The sequence below is a fragment of the Symphalangus syndactylus genome, chromosome 12 (assembly GCF_028878055.3).
Source record: "Symphalangus syndactylus isolate Jambi chromosome 12, NHGRI_mSymSyn1-v2.1_pri, whole genome shotgun sequence".
Taxonomy (NCBI): domain Eukaryota; kingdom Metazoa; phylum Chordata; class Mammalia; order Primates; family Hylobatidae; genus Symphalangus; species Symphalangus syndactylus.
The window spans coordinates 46,838,808-46,861,727 of NC_072441.2; the positions used below are offsets into that span (position 1 = coordinate 46,838,808).

At 37.3% G+C, this 22,920-nt stretch overlaps 2 protein-coding genes and 1 pseudogene across 37 annotated transcripts in view; 1 reads left to right on the forward strand and 2 right to left on the reverse strand.

Annotated features, from left to right (window-relative positions):
• The window catches only part of TMED5 (transmembrane p24 trafficking protein 5), a 28,106-nt gene extending 21,509 nt beyond the window's left edge, over positions 1 to 6,597 (reverse strand). For all 4 annotated transcript variants that reach the window (XM_063625527.1, XM_063625529.1, XM_063625528.1 and 1 more), the window contains exon 1: positions 6,094 to 6,597. In XM_063625527.1, the coding sequence (XP_063481597.1) occupies positions 6,094 to 6,597 (504 nt within the window). The remainder of the gene's footprint in view (positions 1 to 6,093) is intronic.
• Positions 6,598 to 6,726: 129 nt separating this feature from the next.
• The window catches only part of CCDC18 (coiled-coil domain containing 18), a 109,025-nt gene continuing 92,831 nt past the window's right edge, over positions 6,727 to 22,920 (forward strand). For 11 of the 33 annotated variants that reach the window (XM_063625394.1, XM_063625415.1, XM_063625410.1 and 8 more), the window contains exons 1-6: positions 6,727 to 6,891; positions 9,479 to 9,614; positions 10,095 to 10,263; positions 12,432 to 12,590; positions 18,102 to 18,208; positions 19,721 to 19,849. In XM_063625394.1, the coding sequence (XP_063481464.1) occupies positions 9,481 to 9,614; positions 10,095 to 10,263; positions 12,432 to 12,590; positions 18,102 to 18,208; positions 19,721 to 19,849 (698 nt within the window). In that variant the 5' untranslated portion in view covers positions 6,727 to 6,891; positions 9,479 to 9,480. Of the gene's footprint in view, positions 8,589 to 9,373; positions 9,615 to 10,094; positions 10,264 to 10,490; positions 10,982 to 12,431; positions 12,591 to 18,101; positions 18,209 to 19,720; positions 19,850 to 22,920 lie in introns of those variants that run through there. The other 22 variants (XM_063625423.1, XM_063625427.1, XM_063625425.1 and 19 more) reach the window with 13 other exon arrangements.
• LOC134734104 (large ribosomal subunit protein eL42-like) lies at positions 16,841 to 17,637 on the reverse strand (annotated as a pseudogene).

Below are 22,920 nucleotides of genomic sequence, written 5' to 3' on the forward strand. Positions count from 1 at the left end.
ACCGCACCCGGCTTTTTTTGCTTTTACATCTTTGTATTGTTTGACTTACTCTAAGGAGGTTGTATATTACTTTTATAATAGGAAGTAAAAAAATTCATAAAGGAGACAGGTGTGGTGGCATGTGCCTGTAGTCCCAGCTACTCAGAAGGCTAGTTGAAGTGGGAGTATCACTTGAGCCCAAGTTCAAATTCAGCCTAGGCAACATAGTGAGACCCCATATCTCTCTTTTTTTAACTTTTATTTTAGGTTTGGGGATACATGTGAAGGCTACATAGGTAAACGTGTTAAAAACCACAATTATTTTTGCACCAACCTAATATTTCATCACCCAGATATAAAGCCCAGTACCCAATAGTTACCTTTTCTGTGCCTCTCTGTCCTTCCACCCTCCCTCAAGTAAATCCCAGTGTCTGTTGTTTCTGTCTTTGTGTTCATAAGTTCTTACCATTTAGCTCTCACTTCTAAGTGAGAACACGTGATATTTAGTTTTCTGTTTCTGCGTTAGTTTGCTAAGGATAATAGCCTCCAGCTCAACCCATATTCCCACAAAAGACATGATCTCATTCTTTTTTATGGCTGCATAGTATTCCATGGTGTATATGTACCACATTTTCTTTATCCAAACTGTCATTGCTGGGCATTTAGTTGATTCCATGTCTTTGCTATTGTGAATAGTGTTGCACTGAACATTTGCATGCATGTATGCATCTTTATGGTAAAATGATTTGTATTCCTCTGGGTGTATACCCAGTAATGGGATTGCTGGAGACCCTATCTCTTAAAAAAAAAAAAGAAGTATATATACACACAGACACACATAAAACCCAAATATATACATTAAATTATTAAATATATTATTCTCCCAAAACCCACCCATTTATATATACATATATATACTTATATAATACTTAAAAGCCATTTATATATATATATATAAATGGACCGCAAAGGTATCTTTCACTCTTCTTCCTTAGTATCTTGGCACATGTTGTTCTTTCTAATCCATTGTCTTGTTCCACTTACTCCCTTATGCCTATATATATATATACACACACACACACATATATACATATACATATATGGCTTTATATATATATACACATATGGCTTTTGAGTTTGTTTTTTATATACATATTTATATATACATATACATTTTGTATATGTATAAAATGTGTGTATATATAATAGATATGTGTGTGTATATATATAAAACAAAAAATAATAAATACTCAAAAGCCATTTTTTCCCAAAGATCAATAAAGTAGTCCTATCTACTTTATACATATAATATTAGGCAGGTATACCTGTAGATAAAATGGAAATAGGAGATATTCCAAATGGCATCAGGTATATTATACAAGTAAATTTTAAAAATTAGATGAAATGGCCAGTTTACTAGAAAATATTGAAATTTGGCTCTATACAAAAATGAAAGACTAATAAAAATTTTAAAAAATTGATATAGCTATATTCTCCCAAAAACCCACCCAGATTGTTACACGTTTGGTAAACGTCTGGTTCACTCATTCAATAGATACTTTTTAGTGCCTATTATGCCCTTAAAAAGGTATTGTTGTTCTAGGCTCAGGGTTTATTTTCTAGCTAACATTTTTTGAGTGCTTATTTGGTGCTAGATACCATTCCTTTTACATGTATTAGCATATTTATTCTTCACAATAATATATAGTAAGGAGCAGGTGATTACTGTTAAAGTATAGAAACTGGTACAGAGAGGCTCAATACCTTGTGGCCAAAACGATCTTTTAAAAAACACAGATCAAGTTAACCTGCTTATAACTATTCAGTGGCTTCTTACTGGTCTCTGCAAAAGACCCATATCCTTAACAAGGACCTAAAAGCCCACAATGATTTGGTTGCTGTTGCTACTGACTTCTCTAGAGTAGACTTGTACCACTTTTCTCTCTCTGTATCCTGTCTTTCAGGACCTCAAAGGTATCTTTCTCTCTTCTTCCTTAGTATCTTGGCACGTTGTTGTTCTTTTTTACCCATTGTCTTGTTCCACTCATTCCCTTATGCCTAGTGAAAGCCTGATAATTCTGTAGATCTTAACTCTACTTCTGGATGTCTTTCAATTTCCAGATAAAATGAAGTCCTCCTACTGAGCCCACTCATAGTCTTATGAACTTACCTTCATTACCCCTATTAAATATTTTGACATGTATTTGTGTAATAATTTGATTAATGTCTGTCCCCATACTTGATTGTATGAGGGCATAGACTATACACACACACACACACACACACACACACATATATATTTTTTTGAGGCAGGGTCTCGCTCTTGTCACTGAGGCTGGAGTGCAGTGGCGTGATCACAGCTCACCACAACCTCAACCTCCTGGGCTCAAGTGATCCTCCCACCTCAGTCTCTTGTCAACTAGCTGGAACCACAAGTGTGTGCTACCATGCCTGGCTAACTTTATTTTTGGTAGAGATGGGGTCTTGCTATGTTGTCCAGGCTGGTCTGAAACACCTGTGCTTGAGTGATCCTCCCACCTTGGCCTCCCAAAGTGTTGGGATTATAGGTGTGAGCCACTGCACCTAGCTGATATTTTCACTCACCATTGTATCCCTAGCACCTTGGATAGTGCTGACACATATCAAGCACTCAAGAATGACTTAAATTTCTAAATGGATTATCTATTTTAGTCATAAGATACATGAATTGGCATTAAAGTTTTCAAGAACCCCTATCAATATAATGTGAGGCTAGTCAATTATCCAAAAAGTATTCTCCTAAAACCTAAAAAGTAAGAAATTAGTAAAATTTGCAATATGACACAGTAACCAAGGACAAAATTAGATTGTCTGTTCCATAATATTTTAAAAACTAACTTTAAGACAAAAATTAGTAGGATGTAGTTACTGGGAAATTAAACAAGTTGGGAAATGCAAACAGGGTGGAAGATGATATTTACCCTACACACCTCACCAACACTGTCTAGGATTACAGACATTAAATTATTTTACCTCTTTCCTTAATCAAAACAAATTGTTTAGGGAGAATGTTTTAAAGGAATAGTCCCAGCCGGGCACGGTGGCTCACACCTATAATCTCAGCACTTTGGAGGCCGAGGCTGGCGGATCACTTGAGATCAGGAGTTTGAGACCAGTCTGGCCAACACGGTGAAACCCCGTCTCTACTAAAAATACAAAAATTAGCTGGGTATGGTGGCACATGCCTGTAATCCAGCTACTCGGGAAGCTGAGACAGGAGAATCACTTGAACTCGGGAGATGAAGGTTGCAGTGGGCCAAGGTCACGCCACTGCACTCCAGCCTGGGTAACGGAGTGACAGAGGGAGACTCTGTCTCAAAAAAAAGGAACAGTCCCTTTAAGAGTGACTAAAGATGTAAAGAATAAAGCTAAACCAAGCCAGCGACATAACTATAGAGGTATAAATGTAAAATTAACATTCATTGACTATTTACTATGTGTCAGGGATGATCTATGAGCATTTTTTAATAGACCACTTTACACTGAATATGAGCATTTATTAACTCATGCTTTTTCAAATCAACTCTATGATGTAGTTACAATTATTATCTATTTTACAAGTGAGAAGATCACATAAGTTTTAAGTAGGCAGAGTCAAGATTTGAACCCAGGCTAAGGTTAAGAGCTGGTGCTCTTAACTATAAGAGGACAGTAGTTAAAATAGATATCTTCCCTACTATGTGTGTAAATACTGAAGATTTTTTTATTAATACAGATTGTTTTCTTATCTAGACTATTTCACTGGCCCTCTAGTTGGTTTCCTTGACTCTAATTTTGCTCTCCTTAAATCCATTTTCCACACTGCATCCAGTGATCTGCTTAAATCTTAAATGGACTTGTACAAAATTAAGGAAAATCTATTCAGCATGGCAAACAAGGCTATGATTCATGCTTCATGACGCCAGCCTTCTGGCCTCTCCGATGTTCTTTTCTGCTACTCCCACCCTAGACTTTATATGTCTTAAAGTCTAATACAAACTCAGTACTTATATTGTCCACTACACACTAACCATCCCCACTTACCCTATGTATTTTAAGAACTATGGATCTTTTTGTTCCCTTTTCTGAAATGCCGCTTGTTCCTTGCATTTTCGTCTCAAGCATCTTTCTGGATTAAATTTTATTTTCTCCAGGAATCCTCTTCTGAAACCCTTAGAAGTGACCCTCCTCTACTGGTACTTAGCCATCCTTTATTGAAATTACCTGTTTATGAGCTAGTAACCTTTATTAAGCTCTTTGAGAAGAGGGATTCTTTCTTTTTTTTTTTTTTTTTGAGACGGAGTCTCCCTTCGTCGCCCAGGCTGGAGTGCAGTGGCGCGATCTCGGCTCACTGCAAGCTCCCCCTCCCGGGTTCACGCCATTCTCCTGCCTCAGCCTCCCGAGTAGCTGGGACTACAGGCACCCGCCACCACGCCCGGCTAATTTTTTGTATTTTTAGTAGAGACGGGGTTTCACCGTGGTCTCGATCTCCTGACCTCGTGATCCGCCCGCCTTGGCCTCCAAAACTGCTGGGATTACAGGCATGAGCCACCGCGCCCGGCCTCTTTCTTTCTCTTTTACCTATATCCTCCACAACCCGGGTCCCCCTCCGTCTCCCGCCCCTCCATGCACAATTCCCGGCAAGTGTTAACTGTTCAGTAAATGTTGAACTTTTGAACTTTACTGGAAATCAAGAAACACTGAGTTTTAGCCTCAGTTTTGCTCACTATGTGATTTTAGATATTTTATTCTCTGTGCTTATCGTGTGTATCTATATACAACTTAATCCTAAAGTTCCATCGTATAAAAAATTCTACAACTTTTTATTTTGCTCTGTATGTGACAGTACCTGGTATTTAAAAACAATTCTCTACATCAACTTAATAAATTAACATTTGATGATTATAATTAACTTCTAAAAAACTGAAAGATGAAACTCATCAATGCCTTTTTTTTCTCCTGTACTGGTACCTGAAAACATCGGAATTTGCTGTGGAACGAACAAGATTTCTTCTAAGAAATTACCCCCTACCACCATGACTACATAAAATAAGGTAATTCCCAGCAAGAATATTATGCAGATACTAAAAAGAAAACATGCTGGGCATGGTGGCTCACGCCTGTAATCCCAGCACTTTGGGAGGCCGAGGCGGGTGGATCGCCTGAGGTCGGGAGTTCGAGGCCAGCCTGGTCAACATGGTGAAACCCCGTCTCTACTAAAAATACAAAAATTAGCTGGGCGTGGTGACACACGTCTGTAATCTCAGCTACTCGGGACCGGCTGAGGCAGGAGAATCGCTTGAACCCGGGAGGCGGAGGTTGCAATGAGCCGAGATCGCGCCACTGCACTCCAACTCCAGCCTGAGCGACAAAGCGAGACTCCCTCTCAAAAAAAAAAAAAAAGAAAGAAAACAATGACACGAGGGAAATGCTTACAATGCTCAATGAAAAGAAAGGTTATAAAGCTTTAATATACGATTTGATCTTTTGAAAATGGATATATAACTTAAACGGAAATGTATCATTAAATATAGTAACAGCCTCTTCCAAAAAATTTCAAAATCGGGCTTAATGACATTACACGATCATAATCCAAAAACCCTTAACTGAAGCAAAGACAGTGAAGATTTGTAACATCTGAATTGTGTGAAAGGGGTGGGGGTGATTCAAACAAGTGTCATCACCTCGTCCAATGATGAAGGAGAACGTGTATCAGTTCTGCACTGTGAAATTCTCAGTATCGGAGCGTGTAGTGGCTAAGAAAAGCAATGGGCGAATTAGGAAACAAAGAGAAAAGCCAGCGACATCACCAGTTCTGGCCTCCTTCCCACCGGAGGAAAGGGGAGAAGGCGGGTAGTCATCAATTCTAGGTCCAGCCTAAGTTCTGGGTCCCCGGCCCCAGCGAGAGCCTAGCCTCGCCTCGCCTCGCCTCGCCTCGCCTCGCCTCGCGCGCCTGCGCGGAGCGGGCCGGCTTCCTGGACGGCCCTCGCCTCTTCACCACCAGGGCCGTCCACCAGAAGTTTCTAAACGGGTGAGAGGCGACAACGCAGCGCAGCTGGGTTAAAGGAAGGAGGCTGGTTTATCCTCCGCACTTACTTGGTACTCGATCTCCAGCGAGGCCTTCAGGGGCATGGGCTGGTAGAAGCACTCCTTCTGGCCGGCGGGAAGGGTAAAGGTGAAGTCGCTATCGAGGGAAGGTGTGAAGCCGGCCGCCCCAGGCAGCAGCACCGGAGGCAGAGCGACAAGAAGGAGCACAGGGAAGGGCAGCCAGATCTTGTCGCCCATCCCTGCTGGGGCGATCCCGGGCTGAAAGAGGCGTGAGGTACTGTTGTCTCCGCTCCGCGTTTCCTCTCTGGACTCCTCGTGGTTGACAGGGAAATTTGGAGTCTGAAGAAACTCCAGGTGGCGGCCGCGGCGGCGGTGAACACTCCCTCCGAAGGAGAAGCGCAGTTCTCCAAAGGGTAGGGACTCAGGGCGGGGCCAGCAGTCTCGTTCCGCAACTGCCTCAGTCTCGGCCCCCTCAGGCCAGGCTTGAGCGCCGCCCGCCTCTCCCAATGGCGGCCTCCGGTTCCCATGGCTTCCCGCACCAATGGGCATCATGGCGGTAATTGTGGGAAATGTAGTCCCGGGCGGGCTTCGCTAGTGGGCTCGGGCGCGCTCGCGGACCACGATCCCCGGCAAGCCCCGCGCCTCCGGCGGCGCCTCCGCAGTCTGCGCCGGGGAGGGGCAGCGGCCGGGTAGGCGAGTCCCAACGGCTACCGCGGCAGTTCGAATTCCGTGCTGCAGGTGTTCGCTGGTTTTCAGAGTAGTGTCCGAGGCGTCCACGTGCAGGGGCCCGGGAGAGGGTCAGAGGCTTTCTAACGCAGACTCGAGTGCGAAGTGCGCAGTCGCCGGGTGGGTCTCTCCCCAGCTACGACTTGGGTGGTGAGCGACTGCGCCTTGGCGTGGGGAAACCGGCTTACCTGGGGGAGTTTTGTTCCTTTCCCTCCCGGCACCTTGGATGCGCTGGGACTGGTCCTCGTGGTTGCTGAGCATGCTGCTCTGAACGGTTGTATTTTATTTGATGAAAAATAGGAGGCCGGGCGCAGTGGCTCACGCCTGTTATCTCAGCACTTTGGGATGCCGAGGCGGGAGTATTGCTTGAGCCCAGGGGTTCGAGGCCAGCCTTGGCAATATGGCGAGCCACTGTCTCTATAAAATTTAAAAAAAAAAAAAAAAAAAAAGGAAGCTGTCACTTCCGTTCCCCCCGCCCCCGCTTCTTTCAGACGGATGTAGGATTAGCTGTGTCAAGCGATCTTGAGACAGGAGACTACTGCATAAAGTTATGACCTGTTTCCAAAATGAGGAATCTTTTTCGACTGCAGCCCATTGTATCACATACATAGGGTATAAAACAACACTTGTCCTTCGTTTGATGGGTGTTCGTGTGCAAACCTACAAACACATTGTTAATTAAGGCCGAAAGATGATGTTGTTAAGGTCGGTGAGTAGGATGATGTGCTTTTCTAGGTATGCATAGTCAGTGAAGATAGCCTTTTTTGAGTAACTACTGTAAATTGAAGTTAAGGACATTCATTTGACAGTAAATGGCCCACTAGGAAAATGAAAACATTTTAGTATCAAATATATTCATTGCTACTGCAGAAGAGTTAGGGAGTTCCTTCCTTCCTTCCTTCCTTCCTTCCTTCCTTCCTTTTTCTTTCTTTCTTTCTTTCTTTCTTTCTTTCTTCCTTTCTTTCTTTCTTTCTTTCAGACCGAGTCTCACTCTGTCGCCCAGGCTGGGGTGCAGTGGCGCTATCTCGGCTCACTGCAACCTCCGCCTCCCAGGTTCAAACAATTCTCTGCCTCAGCCTCCCGAGTAGCTGAGACTACAGGCGCTTGCCATCACGCCCAGCTAATTTTTTTGTATTTTTAGTAGATACGAGATTTCACCATCTTGGCCAGGTTAGTCTTTAGCTCCTGACCTCGTGATCCACCCGCCTCGACCTCCCAAAGTGCTGGGATTACCGGCGTGAGCCACCGCGCCCGGACTGGGAGTTATTTCTTGCATGGAAATACACAGATGTTGAACTAAAACCTGATTTAAGATGAAATTTGTAGTACCAAATGGCATTATCGAATTTGCCCAATTTTCTCTACCCTTTTCTCCTTCACCATCCTACAGAGAGCTAGAGATGTTGAATAGATAAAGCAGGATGGGGACCTGATTTATTGACTTGTCTGCGAGAGTCTTGTCACTTAAGCAGAAGCAAATTTGTGGAAACAAAAAAGGGAAAGAGGATAGAACCAGTTTGTTAAGATTACATAGTATCTCATTTAATTTCCTGCCACTTTCTTTCCATAAGGTGGGAGTTTTCTTTTTAACCTTCCTACATCTGAGAATTTTTGAGTGGGGAATAAATGTAGCATACCATTCTAACTGGATGAGGGGAGGAAGGACAGTTTAGTATTCGTTAATTCATTCAAAATATTGAGCTTCTCTAAGTACGTTGCAGTCCTGAACGTAATGCACAGGACTTTTAACCTTTTGGAACTTGGGATGGGATCAGAATGCTAAGAAGGGCGTTGAAGGAGGTGCTACAATGAAAAAGGTAAATGGGATCTGAAAGAGGAATGTAATTTTAAGATTGCGCAGAAGGCTCTATAGGAGTAGTGGAGATTATAAAGCTTTAGTTTTTTATTGTATTAATTACAATAATAAAATGTGATGCTTTATTGTGATTTTTTTATATGCAAAGAAATTCGGTAGTTTCACAACCCTAGAGATACTCATCCACTGAAGAAACAAAAGCTTTTCTTCATTTATTTCTATGAGTTGACCTGCCAAATGTTATTTTGATCCCTGTGGTTGTGACTTGTAAATGTGTGTTTTTTAAATTTTATAACTATTGGGCATAGGAGGAGGAGACAACTTTTATCTGGTAATAAATTCCCTTCTAGCAAAATATGAATGACTGTAATGATACCATTTAATCAGATGTCCAGTACTTGTAATGTGATTATGAAAGTTCAAACACCTCATATTGAAACTGATATGTAATAAGTAATAAAGCTACAATGCGACATAATTTAATGGTCTTTGCATCCTAATGACTTGGATTCAAATCTTGATTTCACCATTTACAGTTTGTATGACTTTGAGCAAGTTATTTAATGTCTGATTCTTAGTTTCCTTAACGTGGAATGAAAATGCTTAACAATTGTTAGGAAGATCAGGTATGCTTAGAAAAGGGGAACTATAATAACTAGACCCTGGCTAAAATGAAAAATTCATTCATTGAAATTGTATTGAACTCCTTTATGGCTTTACAGTACAGATAAATTCATTATTATTGATTTTTTGTTTTGTTTTAAACCGCCATGAAAAATTTCACAGCATTTGAAATAGAAAACTAATGAGTTGAATTCTATTCATGTGAGTATTTTGACTGAAACTACAGAATCTTTCAGACAAGGTACAAGAAATTCATTTTTTTTTAAGAAATGGAATCTAGTTCATCAGATTGCTATAATAAAGACGATGAAGAGGAAAGTTTGCTTGCAAATATTGCTTCCTTAAGACATGAACTGAGGATAACAGAATGGAGTTTGCAGAGTTTAGGGGAAGAGTTATCCAGGTAAGTAAGTAAAATCACATATAGAATTCACTGTGCCTTAAATATATCAATATAAAATGTGTGGATTTCATTATGATGTATTGTTTCTAACGTGACTCTGGAATGAGCAATAATTTTCTTATACTTTTTAATATAACTTTCAGTTTAGGGAAAAATAGGAATATTAGAGAAGCCTCTTTGCATATTAAAAATACTTTCAGTGTATTAGAACTCAGTATAAAATATATATTTGGGCTTTACTAATTTTTTATGATTTTTTTGAATCTTAAGTAATCTTAGCGTAGAGGCTCTAGAAATACAGTTTGCTAGTTTAAAAGTAATTATGATTTATTTAAAATTTAGTGGAAACATTGCCTTATGTTCATAACTGTGAATCTACTTAGCAGCATTTCAGGTTTTCTATTTTCTTATTTAATGTATAGCAATTTGTAGTGAATAAACTATCCAAGAACTGAAATATGTTTTTTCTTTTTTCTCTAGTGTTAGTCCAGGTGAAAATTCTGATTATGCCCGTAATCCTTCAAGGTCTGAAAAGCTAATTTTGGATGTTCAGCCTAGCCACCCTGGACTTTTGAATTATTCACCTAATGAAAACATCTGTAAAATATCTGGTAGCAGCACTGATTTTCAAAAAAAGCCAAGAGATAAGGTTATTGTTTTTAGACCTATCTAGTTAAAGGAAGTTTTGGTTTTAGGCCTGTCTACTTAAATAAATTTTTTTTCAGTTTTTCTTTAAATACCTTATTCATGGTTTCCATAATCTTTTACTATGGTACTCAAGAATTTAAATATAATTGTTCTTTTTATGTTCTAACAAGAAAGTAGTTATCTTGGTGTATTACTCTACTTTTAAACTTACATATTTATTACCTTTTTGCAGTTAAATGTCTTCTTAAGTAAATTATAATGCCCTTGATTTTAACACTACATCTTATACACAATTGGTAATCAATCGTTTATTAAGTAGTTAAAGTATACCCACCATTTAAAGCCTGGATCAGGTACTTTGGATAGTATGGCACTATTCTCTTTTCATTATCTATTTTGTCAATGATGTTAGAGATCTTTGCTTGGTCTGAAACTCTGTTCCTTTTTCTTATTCTATCATATATTTATCTTCCTGCATTTATCCCTCTTCCTCACTCGACGCTTTTATCTCCTTTTACACTCTCTTCCTATTCTTTGTTTCCCCGACTCCCTACATGTATATACACAGATATGGTTGCACATAATCTTTTTGGATATGTATTTGCTCTTTCCACTTCAGAAAGCCAACCATTAAGAGCTTTCCTTTTTATAAGGAATCTGCTTAATGAAGCTGTCTGAATCTACTTTCTAGAAACAAATTCAAATTCCATGTTTACATGGTATGTAATTCTAAGAAATTTGATCTCTATCCTCATTCAAATTGCTGATCATTCTTATTGTATATGTGCCTTAATTGGGAAAACAATAATGGTAATGCCTATCAAAGACAAAAGGCTAATCTAGTGTGTAAAGATCTCCTAGAAATTGAGAACAAAAAGATCAGTAACCCAATAGGCAAAAGACATGAATGGAAAAAGAAATAAAAGTGATATCCAAACTAATGAAAAGGTGTCCAGTTTCACTCATAATAAGATAAATTCAAAATGAAACTATACCCAAGTACCTTACCTAGTTCTTACCTATAGAATTATTAAACATTCAGATGTTTGAGATGTTATTTTATTGGTGATATTGGGTACGGGTACATTGCCTAGTGGGAATGCACAGTGATATAACCCCAACTGAGATGCATTTGGCAATATTTACCAAAATTACAAATCTATTTACCTTAGAACTCCCATTTCTGGAAAACGATACTATAGACACACCTGCAGGATATGAAATTAGGCATTGTTTATCATATCAAAAGATTAGAAATAGTTCAAGTATCCAGTAATAGAGGGTTAGTTGAATAAACTAGTGATTTATTCATACAATGGAAACTATGCAGTTGAGAAGAAAAAAGGAGTTTGTCAATGTATTTATTATGGAGAGATTGCCAGTATATATTGTTCAAGTAAAAAAAAATGCAAGGTGCAGAATGTTATATTTAATGTGCTAGTTTTTGCATAAGGAGAGGAGGGAAGTGGATAATTTGTATTGCTTATGTATGCATGTGGAATCACTAGAAGACTAAACAAGAAACTTATAAAAGTGGTTACCCACCTATTAAAGATGGGAAGAGACTTCTGTGTATACTTTTTCTTTTATATAGTTTTGAATTTTGAATTGCATAAATAAATCACTCAAAATAAAGTTAATTAAAAGAAATGTTTTGAAAATCACAATCCTCATGAAAATTAAATGTATTGTAAAATATGTATAAAAAGAATATAATAAAAATATGTATACAGATAAAATAATATTTTACCTATTATCCATTTTATTGTTGGTGGACATTTGGGTTCTTCCTGTTTACTATCTCTTGTGGACAATGTAGCTATGAATAGTTTTATATCTGCACATGCAAAAGTACAAAAGTTTTTATCAGGTTTATGTCTAGGGATGATATTATTGGTTCTTAGCATATTCAACTTTGCTGGATAATACCAGCCAGTTTCCCAAAGTGCACCACTGTTTTCCAGGTTATACTTGTATGTACTTCCACCAGCAGTGGAGGAGAGAGTATTGATTGTTCCGCATATCCTTGTCAATACTCACTAAGTATTTTAACTCATTTTCTGAGCTGCTTAGTCATTTTATTAATAATTGCTCATAATTTTCCATTAATTACATGTAACCCTTAATTGAAATAATTGAAAATATATTTGTTCTTTTTCGTTCTTTCAGATGTTTTCATCTTCTTCCCCTGTGGATCAGGAGATTAAAAGCCTGCAAGAGAAACTAAATAAACTTAGGCAACAGAATGCTTGTTTGGTCACACAGAATCATTCCTTAATGACTAAATTTGAATCCATTCACTTTGAATTAACACAGTCAAGAGCAAAAGTATGTATCTTGAAATAAGTTTGCTCACAGAAAATAGTTGTTATTTTAAGATTTATAATTGGAAAAATATTCCTTGTATTGCCACATTGCCTTAATGTGTTATGGGAAGTAATTTTCATTATAATACTATCGTATCAACATGTTACAAAATCAATATTGTATGAATTATATCTGAAAATGATTGAAGGGAACTTTACAGTTTTTACATTTAGATAAGTCAGCTTCTTAAGGTGTTAAGATTACCAATTTGTGTGGTTTTATTTTTTATATAAAGGAAGTATAACTTATCTTCCCTTTTAAAATAACACATTGTCATTGTTGAAAATTTTAAAAGTAGCAAAAAGAGGAAGAAAGATCACCCAGAGTGTCCACCTAGAAACCACTTTACCAGTTTAATATGTAGTTGAATCCAGACTGTTTTAAGTAGTTTTGGTGTTTTCTGTTTTTCACTTTATATATAGTCTGTGCATTTTCTGATGCATTTACATAGCTTTTCCATTGAACATTTTTTATGGTAGCATTATATTTCATGTGATTATATCATAATTTAGTTAGTAATTCCCGTATTTCAGTGTTTTCCTATTTTTTTACTAAATGATTGGTATTACACAAAAAATTAGAAGAAACCAAAATGTCTAATAATGGAGACGTAGTAAATTATGGTATACCCATAAGATAGATTGCAACAAAAACTTTTTTTAAAAAATGAGGCAAATATACTAGTACTAAGATGCAAAGTTGTTTGGCTTGTATGGAGCATTATAAGGTTTAAATGATATAATATATGTAGTCACTTAAAACAGTGTCTATGTGTAGTCAGCACTCAAAAACAATTACCTAATATATTTAGTGGCAGAAAAACATTACAGAGCAGTACACACGTATAATAATCTTAGTTTTCCTCTTTATAAGAAGTGTACATGTGTCTGTGTGTGTGTGTGTTTATATGTAAATATATATACATGTGATATATTAAGGTTAGAAACTATGCTTCATACTGTTGATAATTACGAGAGAGATTGGAAGGTTGGAGTGAGGCTTTCACTATTTACTTTTATAAGCATTGTATACATACATTATACGTAGTTTTAAGTAGAGGAGTTATGGGAAGATTTTATTTTTCTTTTCTGTTTTTTCAAACAAAACAAAATGCTATTAGGGATTATTTCAGCACAGGAAAAACAAAATGCAGCAATGAACATAAAACTTCTTTGGTGTTTGAGATTATTTCTAGGGTAGATTTCCAGAGGCAGAATGACCAAATTTTAGGGAAATAATGTTTTTCAAGCATTTACATTTGGTTCCTCATCTTTTCTTGGTCACTTTGAGGGAAAAATGCTGTTTTTCTTGATTTCTTACAAAATGTACCTTTTCAGTATATTTGTTTGCCATTTAGATTTCTTTGTGATTTGTCTGTTCGTTTTTTCTGCTTATTTTTAAAATTTTTCTTCAACTATAGATAATCTCTCTTTTTAAAGTCATGATTGCTTGGTGATTTAAAGTAAGAAAAGAGACATAAAGATAATTTAATAACTATGAACTAATAGCCTTTTGAACCTTTCTTTTTAGGATATAAACATACCAGTGGTTATGCGAGGAAGTAAGATACTAGTATTGTATTTCTCAGCTCAGCATTTTCAAAGTTGTTGAAATATTTTTTAGGGAAGCCACCTATTTCAGGCCACGTATGAGCTTTTGATGTTACATATATGCCCACTATTGAGACTCTTTTGCAGAAATCAATCAATATATTCATAACTTACCTCTAGCAATGATTGTACTTACTCTTCTGGAGCCTGGCATCCTGCTCTTTCTGAGCTTTTTGCCCTTTACACCTGCTGTCCAACTGCTACCCTGGGACTTCTCTTGGTGTTCTTCTAGGTTAGATCTACTGTTTCCTGAATTCCATTTTTTGTTATTTCCTAGTTTATTCTTCCTGTATTTGGAGCATATCTTCCAGTTACTTCCTTGCCTGCCTGAAAATGTCTTAATTTCTTCTTCACTCATGATTAAATTCCAGTTTGAAAATTATTTAATGTCAGAATTTTTAGGGCATTACTCCCTTCTATCTTCCAGTGCCACTTTGAAAAGTCTGTTGCCATTGTGTATTACTTTTTAGCATGTAATCTCTTTTTTCCCCCCATTTGTTTGTTTTTCACTTTATGCTAGATGGTAGTTTTTAGGATCTTCCCATTCTGGTGTTTTAAAACTGCACAACAAGATGTCTTTGAATAGGCCTTTATTACTCATATTGGGTATTTGAGAGCCCTTTCAGGCTGGAAACTTGTATCCTTTGGTTCTGGAAATTTTTCTGTTTCTTAATTTTTATTTTTAATTTTTGTGGGTACATAGTAGGCGTATATATTTTTGGAGCACATTAGATTTTTTGATACAATCATGCAGCATAATAATCACATCATGGAGAATGGATATCCATCCCCTCAGGCATTTATCCTTTGTGTTATAAACAATCCAGTTATACTCTTTTAGTTATTTTTAAATGTACAATTAAGTTATTATTATTGACTATAGTCACCCTGTTGTGCTATAAAATAGTAGTTCTTATTCATTCTTTCTATTTCTTGTACCCATTAACCATCCCCACCTCTCCCCACCCCGACAACTGCCCTTCCCGGCCTCTGGTAACCATCCTTTTACTCTCTGTGTCCATGAGTTCAATTGTTTTGATTTTTAGATCCCACAAATAAGTAAGAACATATGATATTTGTCTTTCTGTGCCTGACTTATTTTACTTAACATAATGATCTGTAGTTCCATCCATGTTGTTGCAAATGACTGATTCTCATTCTTCTTTATGGATGAATAGTACTCCATTGTGTAAGTACTACATTTTCATTATCCATTCATCTGTGATGAACACTTAGGTTGCTTCTAAATCTTGGCTATTGAACAGTGCTGCAATAAACATGGAAGTGCAGATACCTGTTCAATATACTGATTTCCTTTCTTTTGGGTATATGCCCAGCAGTGGAATTTCTGGATCATATGGTAGCTGTATTTTTAGTTTTTTGAGGAACCTCCAAACTGTTCTCCATAATGGTTGTACTAATTTCCATTCCCACCAACAGTGTATGGAGATTCCCTTTTCTCCACATTCATGCAAACATTTGTTATTACGTGTCTTTTGAATGTAAGCCTTGTTTTTTTTTTTTTTTTTTTTTTTTTTTGAGACAAGGTCTTGCTCTGTTGCCCAGGCTGAAGTGCAATGGTGCAATCACAGCTCAGTGCAACCTTGACCTCCTGGGCACAAGTGATCCTCCCACCTTAACCTCCCAAGTAGCTGGGACTACAGGCACATGCCACCATGCCTGGCTAGTTTTTGTATTGTCTTTTTGTAGAGATGGAGTTTTGCGACGTTGCCCAGGCTGATTTTGAACTCCTGGACTCAAGCGATCCACCTACCTCCCAAAGTGCTGGGATGACAGGACTGAGCCACCGCGCCTGGCCCTGTGATTTTTATTTAGGAGGTATTCTCAACATTATTTTTTGCACTTCTATTGAATCTTTTATTTTGGCTGTCATACTTTTTTTGGTTTCTAAAGTTTTTTTTGTTCCGATTGTTTTGTATTTCATAACATACTAATGTCGTATTCTCTCTTAGCACTCTGAAGATTTAATGATTTTTTTTTTTCAGGTTTGCTTTACTTTCCTTTTTCTTTTGTTTAGGCCTCTGACTTTTATGTTAGAAGCTTTTGGGCTGGGCACGGTGGCTCACGCCTGTAATTCCAGAACTTTGGGAATCTGAGGTGGGCAGATCACAAGGTTAAGAGATCGAGACCATCCTGGCCAACATGGTGAAACCCCGTCTCTACTAAAAATACAAAAATTAGCTGGGTGTGGTGGTGTGTGCCTGTAGTCCCAGCTACTCGGTAGGCTGAGGCAGGAGAATTGCTTGAACCCGGAGGCGGAGGTTGCAGTGAGCCGAGATCGCACCACTGCACTCCAGCCTGGTGACAGAGTGAGACTCCATCTCAAAAAAAAAGAAGATTTTTTCAGATGTTAGTATTTTAGTTATTCATATTTAAGAGAAAGGCATTTAAATGCAGATTGGTGGTTTGTTGTCCAGTGGACTTTGTTTCTGGGTGATAGTTAGGGAGGTGGTTCTTTTGTAGGGAAACACCTGCCAGCCCCCAAACAGTATCAGTATGAGATGTTTTTCTTTTCCTTTTTTTTTTTTTTAACATAAACTCAAGATTTTATTGTCTTCATAATAAAACAAAAGATAACACTTAGAACTGGGTCACTTGGCTCTTTCTGCTCTTATCTCCTCCCAGTTGAGAATGCTTGCATCTTTTAATACTCAGCATTCTCTTAGATCTGCAGTTGGGCTCACTGCACTCAAGCCTTAGCACAATCTTCTTTGTAGTTTCAGCCTTTTTCAGGAAAATCTACTTAGTCTGCCCACCATAACCACTCTGCTTCCTGTCATATCGACACTTTCTCTGGGCATACAGAGAATCCTTGCCCTTCTTGTACTGTGTCACTTTCTGGGGTTGGTGCTTGCCACACTTCTTACAGAAAATCCCTCAGGTTTTAGGAATGTTCACCATGTTTGCGGGAGCGCTATCAGCATGGAAAGAAATTTTTTTTTTTTTTTTTTTTTGGAGCAATTGAGTTTCTCCAGCAAAGAATCCTTTAGTTTCTCACCTGTGGGATAACCCAAAATGAAATTGGGTAGTAAGGTGGGGCTAACCGGTTTATATTAATTCCCTTGTTAAGCTGTACTTCATTCCTGCTCATTACTCTTAGTGTCCCACAGTCTCAAGCTTCTTCTGTTCAGTTTCTTCTGATAATAAACTTTCTGCCTCTTTCCTAGTATGCCAGCACCTTGCTATTGGTGTTCTGGGAGTGGGAAAAAGAGGATGACTGTTACTTGCAGATACTTTGAACTGTATCCCTGGTTTTTCATTGAGTCCTCACTTCTGCTCTCTACAGTACCTTGTGCCTTCATGTTCTAAACTTCTTTTTCAGTGATAGTTATCTTATTGATACTCTCTTCTATACCATTTAGACTGTGGGTTCCCACCCTGCTATAGTAGTTGTGCTCTTTATAATACAGATTGTAGGGTTATTATGCTTTTCTGTATTTAGATTCTTCCTAGTAAGCATGTATTCTATAATTAGGTTTTTAAATCATAAAAATTCAATAAATATTTTCTAATTGTTTATAGTTTGATATTTTATATTTAATTTTCTAATTTATGTAAAATTAATCTTGCTAGATGCTTATCAATAGAGATTCTATTTTCTCCCCTAAATAACTCTTCAGTTATAAGTTGAAGGTAATGCCAGGAGCTTACATGCCAAGGCTGGCTTATAATGATGATATGCCCATGTAAATGTTGATCAAAGGAATAGATGGGAAGCTTTACATCTGACCAATGATTTGGGAGCCCTATTGAACACCCTCATCTGACAGGAAAAAAAATAAGGACCAAGTAGGTTAATTTATTTTCTGAAAGTACTATAAAAGTTGTTTTTATGTTTTAGGTTGCTATGCTTGAGCCTGCTCAACAGCAGGCAGCCAGTGTCCCAATCTTAGAAGAACAGATTATAAATTTGGAAGCAGAGGTTTCAGCTCAAGATAAAGTTTTGAGGTAAATATACTTTTTATAGCTCTCAAAGTTTTATTTTCTACTTTTACATTTTGTTATATCTTGTTAAATCTTGTTCCCCGCACTCAATAAATTTACAGTAACCTAATGGTGTTCAGCTGTCTTAGAACTTGTTGAATCTATTTTTAGTCAATCATAACTCCTCCTGGCTATAGGTTGCATGCAGTATATAGGGGCTAAAAAAGACTAAGGTGAGATGCCTATTTACATGCTTTTCTCAAATATGAATTAGTTCATTTCTTCACCTACATAGCAGTATATACTCAGTGTTTCAAAGGGAGTTCAAGAAATAAAATGTAAAGGAGTCAGACACTTTTATTATTTTTACAGACAGGGTCTCACTGTGTCACCTAGGCTGGAGTGCAGTGGTACAGTATGGCTCACTGCAGCCTCAGCCTCCTGGGCTCAAGTGATCTTTCTGCCTCAGCCTCCCAAGTAGGTGGGACTGCAGGCACGCAGCACTGTGCCCAGCTAAGCTTTTTATTTTTATTTTTGTAGAGACAGGGTCTCACTATGTTGGTCAGGCTGGTCTCAAACTGCTGGCCTCAAGCAGTCATCCTGCCTCGGCCTCCCAAAGTGTTGGGATTACAGGCATGAGCTGCCATGCCTTGCCATCAGGCAGTTTATAATTTATTCTCTTCTGCTTTGAATAAAATGGGAAATATATGCATATTAAATAACATATTACTCTGAGTGATTCTGAAAGTATAGTTAAAGGACCAGCAGTAGTAGCATCACCTGGGAACTTGTTAGAAGTGCAGATTCTCAGGTCTTATCTCTGGCATACTGAACCAAGTTGGGAGGTGTTCCACAAGTTCTGCAAATGATTATGCTGCACACTAAAGTTGTCTTTTATGTCCATCAGAGTTTTGTAATTTTCTTTGTAATACATATATTATTTTAAATTTATTTGTAGGTATTTTATATTTTTGGCAATTGTGAATTTTTCCTACTTTGTTCATTGCTAGTGTATGGGAAGGTTACCGACTTTTGTATAATATAATTATTTTGTAATTGGTAGCTAATGGTATTATCAGCAAATAAAAAAAATTTTGTTTCTGAGTCAAAGAGTAGGAAAAAGAAAGAAAGAAAAGAAATGTTGTCTTTCCTTTTCAGCATTTATACTTCTTATTACCTTTTCATATTTGCTTTTTGCAGTGGGTAGAACTGTCAGAAAAGTTGTTGGATGTGGGGGTGATAACAGTCATCCTTATTTAGTTTCTGAACTATGCAGGAATGCTTCTGGTATCTGACTATAAAATATGATGTGAGTTATTACTTCAGATATATTTATCATCTGGTGGAAGTATTCTTTTATTCTTTAAAAACTCTTAATTAACAAGTGATGAATATGCCTTTTTCTCTATCTCTTTTTGTATATTGTTTCTCTTAACTCATTGATTTAAACAAATATAATTCCTAATATTAAATTATTCTTGCATACCTGGGATAATCTCTTTAGTAGTCTTAAACAAAGTATCCTTTATTTTATAGAGAGGCAGAAAATAAGCTGGAACAGAGCCAGAAAATGGTAATTGAAAAGGAACAGAGTTTGCAGGAGTCCAAAGAGGAATGTATAAAATTAAAGATGGGCTTACTTGAACAAACCAAACAAGGAAAAAGGTATGTGTTTTTAAAGCAAATACATTTTTTTGAAGGGGAATAAAAAGATATATTACCTATTTAAAATTCTAGTTAATTTTTGAAGTGAAAAAATTTCAGAGATTTGGCAATAAAATAACTTAATGTTCTTTTTTATCTATTAATTTTTTAAAATTTTCCATTAAAATGTTTATATGTGGAATTTATGTTATTAGCATTCTGGATTGGGCTTAATTTCTACAAAACTGATAATGATTATCAGTTTAATGATACTTATTTCTGAAATTAAGTTCTATGGCCTATTTGAAACCAGTACACTGAGTTTAAAATACTAACAGGGAAAAAGCCTGTAAATTAATATTACCTCTAATAAAACTAAATAAAATGTTGAATGAACTCTTTAAAAGAAAATTTTGCCTCATAGATAGAGAAAGAAACTCAGTGCATGTGAATGTGTGGTTGGATCTTCCTTTAGAAATATATAAGTAGTACAAAAATACCTATTTTGTATAAATTATATCTTGAGATCAAGTCTTTTAAGTAGCTCTGTCTAAGGAACCATTAACTCTGAATGCCAGTTCACTTTTAAACTGATAAAGATTTAAATTTTTTGAGTTTAAACTAATAAGATTTTATAATAAAATAGGATTATAGCAGTTTTTATACAGTATAAAGTCACAATGTGTACTAAGCAATATTGCAAATAGAAAATGCTTAGGTTTTGGAGTTAGAAAATTTTTAGATTTTGCCTCTCATTGGCTTTGTTACCTTGGCCAAATGATATAACCGTTTGAAATCTCAGGTTTTTTTCATCTGTTAAATAAAGATGATATTATCTTGATATGGATAGATATGAAGAGTAAATTTAAAAAGGAAATGTAAGGTACCTCTTAATAAATACTAACAATTTGTAGCTATTTTATAAACTTTGTGGTTAAATACTCTAGAATTCACACTTCACTTACTCAGATAAGCTTTGCACATGGTTATTTATAATAATACATGAAGACCACATTCACAATATAGCTGCCAAGAAAAAATAAAGAGGAAGAGCTACTAGTTTCCTCTATAGAACTTAGATAAGAGGTGACTTTTAGGTTAGAGTATTGACTTTGCTGTTGTTGTTGTTGTTGTTTGAGATGGAGTCTTACTCTGTCTCGCAGGCTGGAGTACAATGGTGTGATCTTGGCTCACTGCAGCCTCCGCCCCCTGGGTTCAAGCAATTCTCCTTTCTCAACTTCCCGAGTAGCTGGGATTACAGGCATGCACTACCATGCCCAGCTAATTATTCTATTTTTAGTAGAGACTGGGTTTCACCATGTTGGTCAGGCTGGTCTCAAACTCCTGACCTCAAGTGATCCACCCTCCTCGGCCTCCCAAAGTGCTGGAATTACAGGCATGGGCCACTGCGCCTGGCTAAGTATTGACTTTGGCTTCACAGAGTGAGTAAGTAGGGGACAGACACATTCTGGGCAGCATGTGCAAAGGTATAGAAGTATTAAAGGGTATCATTGCTGAAGAACTCTTAAGTAATTTTATGTTCTTATAAGTAAATAGGTGTAGTGGGAGATGAGACAAGAAAGACAGGCTGGATCCAGACTGTAAATGGCTTTGTGTGTTATACCAAAGGATTTGTATTTTAACCTGGAGAGCATAAATAGCCAATTGAGATTTTTAGGTAGAGGTATGACATGAAGACTCTTGGAGCTTTTTGAAGAACTAAAATGAATATTGACTTTCTGCTATGGTTTGAATGTGTCCCCCCAATTTTTTGTATTGGAAACTTAATCCCAACGCAACACTGTTGGGAGTTGGGGCATTTAGGAGGTACTTAGGTTAATGCCATTATAAGAGGGCTTGACAGAGGGAGTTTGTCCCTTTTTTCCTTTCTGTCATGTCAGAAGATAGTATTCCTCCTCCTTGGAGGATGTAGCATTTAAGGCATCATCTTGGAAGCAGAGAGATTAGGCCCTACCAAACTGCCAGTGCCTTGATCTTGGACTTCCCAGCCTCCAGAAATGTGAGAAATACATTCCTGTTTTTTGTAAACTACCCAGACTATGATATTTGTTCTAGCAGCACAAATAGACTAAGACACATTCTGAGATTGAAAGATCAGAACTTTTGCAAGGACTATTTTTTGGGTGGAGAAGATTAATCATAATGGATTAAAAAGCCAGTGTAAAGAAAGGGAGAGATTGTTTAGCTTTATGCTGTTTGTAAGAGATCACCTAAAACATAAGGACACAGAAAAATTGAAAGCAGACTGGGTGCGGTGGCTAACACCTGTAATCCTAGCACTTTGTGGGGCTGAGATAGGTGGATCACTTGAGCTCATGAGTTCAGGACCAGCCCGGGCAACATGGCGAAACCCCATCTCTACAAAAAATATAAAAATTAGCCAGGTGTGGTGGCACATGCCTGGAGTCCCAGCTACTTGGGAGGTTAAGGTGAAAGGGATTGCTTGAGCCTAGGAGGCAGAGATTACAGTGAGCCTAGATTGTGCCACTGCACTCCAGCCTGAGTGACAGAGTAAGACTCTGTCTCAAAAATGAAAAAAAAAGAATGGAAAGAAGTGTTTCAGATAAATACTCACCAAAGCAAAGTTGATATTACTATATTAGGATCACACAGAATAGACTTCAGTGCAACAAGCATTACCAACATTAAAATGACTCATATAATGTTTAAGTAGCACTTAACCAAGAAGATATAAATACTCTAAACCAGCAAGATATAAAGACTCTAAACTTATCTGTATCTAATAATTTAGTCCCAAAATACATAAGAAAAATAACACAATTTCAAGGAGAAAAGAACAAATCTGTAGTCATATGGGGAAAATTCTTTATACGTTTATCAGGAATTGTTAAATTAAGTAACAAAAAATAAAGGCTTGAAGTGTTGAATAAGACAATTAATATTCTTGATCTAATGGATGTGTATATGGAACCCTGTAGTCAACAGTTTGAAATTGACATTCTTTCAGGCAGATGTAATCTGTTACCTCACTATGCCAGAAAGCATGAATTTGAACAAATTCCAAAAGATTGATGTCGTATGTATTATCTTCTCCAACCACAGTTCAGTTA